General features: G+C 29.4%; 1 protein-coding gene across 4 annotated transcripts; it reads left to right on the top strand.

Moving 5' to 3' along the window:
- Nucleotides 1–345: 345 nt before the first annotated feature.
- LOC109791684 (uncharacterized) lies at nt 346–5,863 on the top strand. Of its 4 annotated transcripts, none has more exons than XM_083071390.1 (6): nt 509–607; nt 2,295–2,356; nt 3,664–3,782; nt 3,852–3,975; nt 4,051–4,268; nt 4,343–5,863. In XM_083071390.1, exons 3-6 carry the CDS (start codon nt 3,717–3,719, stop codon nt 5,711–5,713), a joined length of 1,779 nt encoding a protein of 592 aa, XP_082927516.1. In that variant the 5' UTR covers nt 509–607; nt 2,295–2,356; nt 3,664–3,716; the 3' UTR covers nt 5,714–5,863. The 4 variants fall into 4 exon arrangements, with proteins under 4 accessions (XP_082927514.1, XP_082927516.1, XP_082927517.1 ...); XM_083071391.1 differs by having other exon boundaries at nt 534–607; nt 2,248–2,356; XM_083071388.1 differs by lacking the exon at nt 2,295–2,356 and having other exon boundaries at nt 346–607.
- The last annotated feature ends 6,006 nt before the right edge of the window (nt 5,864–11,869 follow it).

Below are 11,869 nucleotides of genomic sequence, written 5' to 3'. Positions count from 1 at the left end.
AAGTACTTTCCAGAATAGTAAAATTATTGTTCGAGAAAGCATTTTTCGAATGTGTTTCTTATATAATTTCAGAAAGAACTTTCCAGAACAATAATTTTAATATTTTTTAAAGTACTTTTCAAAATTATGTACAAAAATATTTTCGAAAAATACTTTCTGAAATAAGAGAAAAAAAAAGGTACGAAGAAGAGGAGCGCAGAGTGCAAATTTAGGGATTATAAATATTTTTTTAAAAGTATAATTTAGGAATTTTATAAATTTTTTTATAAAAAAAGTATGTTTATATGTACACGGAAGTGTGTTTATCATCACCCCATCCGAAATATATAATATATGTATGGGCCATACGCTCGAGCTACATGCATGCGCATCCAGTGACTTAAATCCCTAAAATGACTTAAAATGCAAAAATCCTGTAATTGGAGTAAAGTAAAGGAGCCGTTTCGCAGCCCTTACGCGAACGTCCTGCGATTGGAGCCCCTTACGCGAGATCCGGCAGCCCTCCTGCGCGAGATCCGGCAGCCACCCTGCACGAGTTCCGGCAGCCACCCTGCACGAGTTCCGGCAGCCACCTTGCACGAGTTCCGGCAGCCGTTTCGCACAAACAGTAAGTATCTTTTTTATCTTTTTATTTTTTTATTTTTTATTTTTCATTTAAAGAAAAAACGAATAATGGGTATATATATTTTTTTAATCTTTTTCTTATTTGTCATTTAAAGAAAAAAGTATATTGTATGTTTGATCAAGAGTAGGATATATAAATCTGTTTATAGATTAGAGAAGTAGATTTGAGATTTATTTTTAAAAAAAGGTTCTTTCAATTTTATCATGGAATACCTGTTGTAATATTATGAATAATGTTCCATTCTATTCACCTGGAAAAGGCTTAATTTTGATTTCTTTTTTCATTCCATTACTTAAAAAGTTAAATATGCATCGGTAATTTTTTGTTCACTTCATCCATCGACCAACGTGCTCTCACATAAAATTCATTTTTTCTTTTTGCAATGAATCAAATTAGTGCATGTAGAAGCCTTGAAAATCGGTTAACATTGTTTAAGGTGCATTAGAATGACATCTTTACAAATTGAACGGCAACATAAATATGGTTTTGGTCAAATTTAGGATGTTGGCTTATTAAATAAAGTCATTTTTAATTGAGGAAAAAATTAAAATAAGTTGTTGTTAAACAATAGAGAGATGCTTTTGCTTCTAAAGAGATTTAGCTTTAAAATTTTGGTGGTTATGTTTTTTCTAATGTACTCTTTCTCATTGTATATTACAGAAAAAGTATGCTTTGTTATTAAAAATAATTAAATGACATGGTAATAATAGCTTGATTTATAATGTTTAACATTTAAAATAATAACAGTTAAATATAAAATTTTAACTAATTATATTTCAAATTATACATCTCAAAATCTATCTAAGAACTTAAGTGATCTAAGAAATTAAGTGGTTCTTTTGATAAGTGATAATAGCTATTATTTAAAGAGTGTCAAAATATTGCAATTACTCTTCATTAACTCTTCTTCCACTTCTTATGCAATAATCTTCTTATCAAACTTAAGTTGATCTTAGACAAAAAAACAACAACTTTAAAAATAGGAGAATAACAACAAATAATCCATGAATCCCATAACTTTTATGACATAAAATTAAAGAAAATACCATAATAATCTTTTCATTGTCAAGCATAAAAAGAGCAAACTAGTAAATGAAAATTTCAATTAAATAAGTAGGAAAACTTGGACAAAGAATGTCAATTATAAAGTGCACAAATTTTAAAAAATATATATATATAAATTTAAAGAAAAATCACTTTAAGTGTGAGTTTCTTTTTAATTTTTTTTTTATGTTGGTTATCTATTAACAATAATGCTGAAAGCATAGTATGATTCCTAGGCAAAAGTTGGCCCAATGCCTCGTATTGTTCAGAGATGAACTCTAGAAGATGAGAACCATGAGACAAAACTACCAAAAAAGCCAACAAATAATAAATAGAAAATAGAAATATAATATTAAGTAAAAATAAATAGATAATAACAAGTTTCAGTTACAAAAATAAATATTCCAATTTTATTATAATTTCAGTTAAGATTTTAAACAAATTTTATTTTTAAATTAAAAAAGGTTAAAAATTAATAAAAGATTTTAATAACCTAAAATTTTACTCAAAATATATATATGACGAAATATATATGTAGTAGATTATCAATATCATTTTTTTCTCCATCCGGTGAACAGCTTAAATCCTAGTCATTCTTATTTTGATGCATATATCAAACCGTCAGCAATACTTTCAATCCGTGGGGGATTCACGCTAGCCGTCTCAACAATATATGATAGAAGAAAGGTTTATTTTCCAAATCTCCAAATTAAGAATTGCATATATCAGCTTTTATGCATAAAATATAAGTAAGTAATTTATGCTATAATTAATTTTATAATTTAAATAATTAAAATTACCTATATTATGTGTATAAAAATTAGGGTTATTAAAGTCTTTTTAATAATATTTTCTTTTCTTTTATTTATTTATATATTTATCTTTTTTAATTTAAAAAATAAAATTTGTTTAAAATCTTAATTGAAATTATAATAAAAATTAAATTTTTGTTTTGTAATGAAGTTCATAAATATTCAGAATTAAAATTTTAAATAAATTATAGATATAAGAATAATTTAAATTAGATTATCCTAACTGAAATTTGTTATTATCTATTTATCTTTACTTTAAATTATATTTATATTTTTTTATGTATTTATTTACCCACTTATTTGATAACTATATTTTGATGGTTGTCAAATCTTACCTTCCAAAGTATTCTTATCTCTCTGAGATCAATATGAGATATTAGTAGATTATAGATAATAGAGAGAATTTGTAGAAGTATGAATCAGATTTAGGATGATTTGATTTAAACAATTAATTAAGAAAAATAATTACCCTATTTCCCCCCGAAGAAGCAAAAAAGCATAGTTTGTTTGTTCTATTTGCAATTGCAGTAATCAACCACTTCTCTTATATGTATACTTTCCATTATGACTTACTTAAAATTGAAATGAGTAAGAAACTCACTATACTTTTGAGTGTATTGTAATGAGATCTTGTATCAAGTATCATAATGATTTAGTGTCATATGTGAATATGTCATTCATTTGATGAAAGGTTAGAAAAAGTACAAGATAACTTGAATATATATATATTTTTTTCATGGACATGGTCCACTTAGTTTGAACATAGTTTGAATGGTTCTTAACTTAGTACTCTCTATTCGATGGATTGTTTGTGTGATTATGGACGGGTGTTCTTTTTTGAATTTTAGAAAAAGATGAGTCTAAATATGTGAAAATAATGATGAATTTTTTTTCTTCTTTTAAACACATTAATTTATAATCCAAAAGGATATTTTGTAATAAGATGATTTGATTGAAATAATTAATTAAGAAAATAATTAATATCGATATCTAGTATTTAATGTATTCCATTTAAAAGTTGGTCTATTTGCGTATCTAGTATTTAATGTATTCCATTTAAGAATTCATCCATTTGCGTGAATATAAGTTGGTGAGATATAAGAATTATGAGAAAAATAATCCCGTTTTCCTTAGAGAATATAACATAAAATTTCGATGTTTTTGTTCTATTTGCAATTGCAGTGGGTGATGGTGAAAGTGAAACATTCGAATTCAAGGCTGAGACGCTGAGCCTTATGAACAACACTTTCCATTTAAACAAAGAAACCTTCTTTCACGAACTTATCAACAATGCTTTTGAGGTAAGTAGTTCTTCAAGTTTAGTTTTGTAAAGATTACAAATTTCAATTTCATTTGTGTTTCTTTTCTAGGCTTTGGACAAAATTCAATATGAGAGGCAAACTGAGTTAGGAGCTCAATTCATTAGATTGGTCCCTCATAAGGTTAACAAAACACTTTCCATCATTGACAATGGTATTGGCATGACCAAAACAGGTAATGTGTTGCATTTTTGTTTTATATGTCTGTGTGCATTTCATGCTTATAGGTGTGGTGTGCGTATTATTTTAGATTTGATCCACAATTTGGGAAGGTCTAGTCAATTAGGTGTTGGTTTCTACTCCGCTTTCTTGGTTGCTGACAAGGTCATCGTCACCACCAAACACAACCGTCATGATCAATACACTTGGAAATCTCAGGGTGGTGCCTCTTTCACTGTTACTAAGGACTCTAGTGGCCAACATTTCAAGAGGGGAACCAAAATCACCCTCTTTCTTAAGGAGGACCAGGTAAGGAACACAAATTATTCATAAACCCCATTTCTTTTGATGCAATTCACTAATTCCTATATTTTTGTCAATAGTTGGAGTACTTGGAAGAGATGAGGATCAAGGACCTTGTCAAGAAACACTTTGAATTCACCAGCTATCCCATTTACCTTTGGATCGAGAAGACAACAGAGAAGGAAATTAGTAATGATGTTCAACATGTTGATGAGGATCCTAAGAGGAAGAAAAAGATCAAGGAGGTTTCTCACCTTTGGCAACTCATTAACAAACAAAAATTTGTGGATGTCGCAAGTGAAAAGTTTAGGAACCGCATACCTGATGATCTGACATTCTCTGTTATGGGGAAATTGCCATTAAAATCTATCAAGAGATTTGGCTGTGTTTGTAAATCATGGGTCTTCTTACTTGAAGAGCCTCATTTCATGACAATCTTTCGCAACAATTTCTTATCTAATCATCGTTCTTACTATGATGATACAGTTCTCCTCCTACGTCAATCTTTGAACGGCAATGTCACTCAAACTCATCATGAGAACTTGTTTTTGCTTTCTGGTGAGAGATTTCAGAATAGGGTCAAATTAGACTGGCCAAATATATTTCAAGAGCAAAATCTAGCGAATTCTTATATACATATTTTGGGTCATGCTAGTATTAATGGATTTCTTTGTGTCAACAACCTATATTCCACAATTGGACTGTGGAACCCAACTACCGAAGAATTGAAGATCCTTCCTCCTAGCCCAAACAAGTTTGTACCATCTAATTTAGTTTATTCAGCTGATCCATGTGGATTTGGCTATGACCGTGATACAGATGACTATAAGGTGATTAGTCATGTAGAATTTGTTCTACCTATTGAACATGAAAACTGGATTCATGAAAATGAACATCGTGACCCTTTATGGGAGATATATAGCCTGAGAAGTAACTCTTGGAAGAATCTTGAGGTTGATGTCGATGTACCCTTCAGTGATAGGGTTGACTATTTGTATTTGGATGGAATGTGTCATTGGCAAGGTGATGATTACTTGGTGTCGTTTGACTTAAGCAACGAGGTATTCTTTACAACACCTATACCCTTAGAAATACCATCAGATAGGATACGTTATGAATATGATGTTACTTTGGTGTTGTTAAATGTATCTGTTGCTTTGATCTCGCATTTTAAGTATTCCTCCACTTTTTACATATCAATTTTGGGTAAAGTCGGTGTGAAGGAATCATGGACTAAACTTTTCATTGTTGAGCCCTTGCCTTACATTATACATTCTATCGGAGCTGGGAAGAAGGGGGATATTTTTTTTCGAAGTAAAGATGAAGAACTAGTCAGGTATGATTTAAATACTCACATGATTGAGGAGCTTGATGTTAAAGGGATCGGTAGATCTTGTCAGATTGTAATTTATAAGGAAAGTCATCTTTCAATCAACACAATAAATAATTAATTTTTTTTGTCTGCACCTAAGACGATTATGACAAGTTATTAGAATCTTAACTTGTATATATACAATGTGATTTGTCAATTATGCATTGTTACAAGTATATGACAAATTAAGAAACCATTTGATCATATAAATATTGTTTTGTCAATTTTATTATGAAGATTTACTTTCTTAAAATTTTACAAACCGGATTGACTTTTAATTCAATTGTAATTAGGATGATCTTGAAAGATTTATTTTGTTATGTATTATAGAAATATAGTCTTTATTTATAAATCCTTAAATATTATGACTGTGTTGTTTTCTATTTAAGTAATTTTTCATTTAGATTTTTTTTTCACATCTAATGAGTGATACCAACATAAAATTAACTTCGTGTCACGGTGATAAATAGAAAATCAATGAGTAAATTGCAAATACTTGTTTAACATAACATATATCTTTCTTAAAATCAATGCAACCTGACAATGAATTACAAGTTTAATAGTTTAAGTAATCACTCCAACAGCTACACCACCCTTGAGTAGATTTACCGTTCAAGGTTTCTTCAAACTCAATGATCTCATTGTTGGATTCATAGACAACTCGAGTTCTTTCATCAATGTTATTGATGACTTTGTCCAACACAAACTGATGACTATCACTGTTGTAACCTCCAGCTTTTTCAATCAATGATCCCAAAGGAGCTACCTCAAACAACAATCTCAGCTTAGCTTTGGTCAATGTTGATGCTACGTTTGTGAAGATCCTTTTTTCTTTTACAATAATCTATAGAACATTTTGAAAGCATATATATTACTTTACTAGGTTGATAGTCAGCTTCATGGAACATGCATATTTATGAAAAAATATAAAAGATTAAACCGTATTAAAATGTCATGTATTGTTGTGTTAAGAAAAAAATTTGGTTGACATCTGGCACCATTCGTCGTGTGTATCTTAGTGTGTACTTTTCATTGACATAGTAATCGATCAACTATTGAATGACAGAGAAAGATGTAAGTATTCAGTCAAACAAGTCATAGTAACACTTAAAGAAAAATATAGGTAAACCTTAGCATAATCGGGTTGTCAAATGTGGCTTTTAAATTTTTTTGGGGAGAGTAGTTTTCCTTCTGCAATTTTCTATCCATGCTACCATTTTCCTGAAATATGAATATATATTAAACATTTTAGTCATGTGGTAAAATTTGGATAAGACTCCTTTAAAGGGAGTTTGTGAAAAATTATGTGTATCATGTATAACATAACCCACTAAAATTTAATGGTCAGGACATCCTCTTCCAATTTAGAGACAAAATCACTTGTAGAATCTTTATTTTTGAAAAACAAAAAACAAACTTTTACACTAATGAAAAACAAAGGAATAACATAAGCAATTTTCATATTAAGTGGTCTAGCAAGTTCAATTTTAAATAAAATATATGGTAATGTGTGATTACTTAAAATAAGATTTTTTACGGCATAAACCTGACCTTCATCAAGTAGAAGAAATTCATGGGTGTCCGGGAAGTCCTTAAGAGCAAGCACATACATGGTTCTAGGACCCAAAATCCCTTGGCTGCAACAACTTGATTTCTTCCTGTGATCCTAGTCAACTTATCTCCAAGCCACACGCCAAAGATGGTGCCTACTGTGAAGTTTGTGTCCACAATGTTGGACCCATCAAGGGGATCAAATGCGACACTAAACCTACCTATTTGTTGCATATTCACATAAATGCATCACATCAAAAGTGAAATTTTTATATTAGAGACAAAATTGAGTTTAATTGTCAATTTAATATAATTATTATGTCAGACCTTCTACTGGACCTCCCATGTCCTAGAGCTCATGAATTTCTTTATAGTAGGCACACTTGCACAAACAGGAGTAATTTAAGGCATATGCACACAACATTGGAGAAGTCAGTTTTATTGCATATTCTAGTAAGTTTGTTTTCGTAATAGTGATCCCATTAAGTGTGCCGATCAGGATGGATCATTAAAAGATAACAAAAAGAAAAATTAATAAATTTTTTTTATCATTCTAATAAAACTAGTATGGGTACTCGTGTGATGCATGAGATATTTAATTTAAGACATGATTTGTATGATAGTAATTAATAAATATAATTAAAATAATCATGTGTTTACTAGTTTAATGTGTTTAACTTTATTTTTTTATAGTCTTAATTTTTTTATAATAAAAAGAGTATTATAGAAAATTTATAAATTAATGTATATAATAATGAGTTTAATATATTTATTGACCTTATAATAACTAACATGTTAAGACAGACGAATTAATTCCCAGCAAAGTTTTGAATGAGATAAATATAATACATGTTATTTCTAAGAAGTGTGTTAGTATTTCAGAAAAATATAAGTACAGGCAAAATGAATAACAAAATATGTACAACTTCCTACACTGAAAAAGATGAAGCAAAGCACAACATAAGAATCATACGAAGAGTAAACAAGTCAAATGAATAGCCAAAGTATGATGTGTGTGCCAGACGATCATGAGTCTATTATCAAACAAAAGTGTGTCAAAAACAAAATAGAGCACAAATTAGACGAAGCATTGGTCAAAAGAAAGTCAACTATGTATCAGACTAAGGACGACACAGACTGAAAGGTATTTCAGACGGAAACAAAGTTTGTCCATCCACAATGTTGACCAGACCATAAAGAAAGTCAAAGCATCATAAAAGCTCAAAATGATTGCGCGAGCAATAGAAGAAGAGGAGAAAAAGAAAATCAAGCGCAGAAGTAAAATCATGCATGTGTTAGAAAAAATATATTACTTTTTCAGATAAGGACAACGCTCTACAACTACGCGATCAGAAAAGGACAAAAAGGTTCCTAGGTCTCTGCTAAATTCAGACACTCTCGCATGCAAAACGAAGAAGACTTCATGCAATGTCCATGAACAGGAAGCAACATTTAATGCAAGATCCTGAACATTAAATGAAAGATCAAACTAGTTATGAACGACTATATTCGCTTCAACGGACACTTGCAACGGGAAAATTTTACAAAACTATATATATATGTCACAACTTTGAACCTGAAAAGGTTGGCTTTTAGAAAAGATAGATGAAGAGTGATATCAAGCCCATGAAGTAAGGAAACCAGAGATAGAGCTTCTAGAGTCAAATGTACATTGATGTAATTATCACTTTAGACTAAGGAGTTCTAAGTGTAACTTAGGATCATATACCTTAGTGAGTGTTATAAAATATATGTATTCTCTCTATAAGAGTAAACCAAACACTCAACCTCAATTATTTATTTATCATTTGTAAAGCTTGAAGAGGCTAGGAAAAGAATACTTGTAAAGCCTGGAGAGGCTTGTTAAAAAATACTCACTGCAGGCCAGAAGTGACTGATTAAAGAATACTAGCGCTAATGAGTAAATTTAGCAGGCTAAGAGTTGGTCGATAATACTCACTGAGAGCCAGAAGTGGCTGAATAAAGAATACTAGTACTAATAGCCAACCAGGAGTGGTTGATAATACTCGGGACCAAGAGTGGTTGAGAATACTTATTGAGAGCCTGAAGAGGTTGAACAAAGAATACTAAGCTAATAAGTGAAGTTAGCCAATCAAGAGTGGTTGATAATACTTGGGACTAGGAGTGATCAAGAATACACACTAAGAGGCTGAAGAGGCTAAACAAAGAATACTAGTGCGATTAGCCAACCAGGAGTGGTTGAGAATATTCAAGACCAGGAGTGGTCGAGAATACTCAATGCGAGCCTAAAGAGGTTGATTAAAGAATACTAGCATCGATGAGTGAAGTTAACGGGCTAGAAGTGGTCGATAATACTTGGAAAACTGGAAGTGGTCATAATACTTGTATTTCATTGAACATCTAGTGGAACCCTTCATTTGAAGGAGACTGGACGTAACTCAGTTTGAGCGAACCAGTATAAAAATACTTGCACTATGTTTTAATGTTCAGATGCATTTTCACTCAGTTGATTTAATATACTGAAAACTTCGTCTAATGCTTATCGTCCATTATAACTATCTTCAGATGAAAATCACACTTGTTTAACTTCCTATTTTAAAGAACGATTTTCTTTTAAGAATCATTTTTCCTGTGCAAATGATAAACTTTCAGACGCAAATCTACACAGTAAATGTTAAGCATTCAAAATAATATTTTCACTAGACGAAGAATGAGTCCATTGCGAAAACGTTTTCAAAATACCTTTGTTTACACACACACATTCAATCCCCCCTTCTATGTGTATTTTCATCTAACTTCATAACATATATGATATTTGAGGCAATTATTGACCGATGTTAAATTTTTAATTTATAATATTCTCTATTAAAAAAATTATTTATTATAATTTTAAATTATTATAATGTAATAATTTCATGCAAGGTAAATATTTAAAATAATGTTATTGTAATAATTGATTTAAATATAGTGTGATATATATAATTGATTGAAATTTCATTTTTACTCTTCTATTTATCTAATTTTTCATTTAATAAATACAATCATTTTTATAAAAAATATTATAATTCAAACATTATTTTGAATGATTATTTCATTTGATTGTCAATTAAATTATATAGTCTATTCTTTTGTTTTTTCATCCCATTAATATAGACACTTTTTTTATAAAAAAAATTCCATTATAATTAAAACATTTATCTAAAAAGTAATTTTTAAAGTTTAATACTCCAAAACAAATTATGAAAATATCCATATAAATACACATACTATATTAATTTGACAATGAAGAGTTCTTAGTCTTAATGACTATGTTCAACAACATATATAAATATATACATGACAAAAGAACATGTATTTTAGGTAAAAATAAAAAATAAAAAATAAAAAAGCGTGTTTATTAGTCTTCTTTTGTTTGTGGGTTAGCGTGCTCATTTTAACATTTATTATTAATACTAGCATTAAAAACGCGTGTATTTTATGTAAAAAAAAAAATAACATGACTCTGTTTTTTACTCTTTCTGTTTCTAAGTGGACGTTTTCATTTAGTCTTCTTCTGAACCTGCACAAAAGAGAAGCATCATCTTACTCCGACTCTTCTCTCGAGTTTATATCATTTTTTTGACTTTTCCATTTAAAGAACATTTGCAGAATTTTGGTAGTGTACTGACATTAATGAAGGAGACCACTGGTGGGTTGTGGCAGTAGCTTGATAATCGATGATGATAATGACATATAGTTACTTACTACTGTTGAATGCTTAGCTCCGACCCTTGTGTTGATGCTTTTGAATTTGAGGTTATGAATGATGACCAAATGAATCCTTGTTAAATTATAATAGGTTATACCTTTGGCACCTTAAAGAAAGTGGAGGCATTACTTGAATTGGATTATGGGTTGCAATAATTTATTAGCTTGCAGAATATTGAAGCTATGTCTACTTATGCTCATCAAATGGAATAGCAGTACTTTGCAAACGATCTCTTAGATAATTCTGGTATGTAATGCTTATTTTGTCACTCTTTAGATATAAATGATTGAAGAAACAACGTCATACATTGTAGAACCTATCCCTAAATAATTAATGCTTCGAGTTTTGTAATTATTCTATATACTTACCTCTATCTTATATATTAAATGATTCTCCACGTGAAAAAACTTTTTCTGATAAAGTCCTAGGCCAATTTATTTTCCTATTATTAGAAAATTTTGAATTTAAAAATTATGCTCTATCATTTCATATTAGAAATATGCTTATAAAAAAAAATAGAAATCCATTAGAATTTATATGAAGCAAGCACAACATCATAGTATTGTCCATATTAATGAAAAGTTAATTTTATTCAACAACCGTAATAAGTATATACATGACATGACAAATTAAAGTCTTTGCCAAAAAACATTAACTTTCAATAGGCCAAAGTTCTATAAACCTTAAACATAATCATCTCATAGAAAAAAAAAATATTAGAATACAAATATTTAAAATTATAATATAAGTAATATATTTAATTACTAATATTATTTTTATAAGTAATTTAAAATATAAAAAAAAATATTATTTAAATATTAACTATTTTTTATCAGTTATTTTTTTAATATTAAAATGTTAAGTTAATGGTATTTTTTATATCATAAAATTAGGTTGTGTTTTTGTTTTTGTTTCTTACACTTAAAACTCTCACTTTTTGTTATAGTTTTTTTT

The sequence above is a fragment of the Cajanus cajan genome, chromosome 3, assembly GCF_000230855.2.
Source record: "Cajanus cajan strain Asha chromosome 3, NIPB_CcT2T_4, whole genome shotgun sequence".
NCBI lineage: Eukaryota > Viridiplantae > Streptophyta > Magnoliopsida > Fabales > Fabaceae > Cajanus > Cajanus cajan.
The sequence above is the reverse complement of the archived record's forward strand: the minus strand, read 5'-3'. Positions and strand labels throughout refer to the sequence as shown.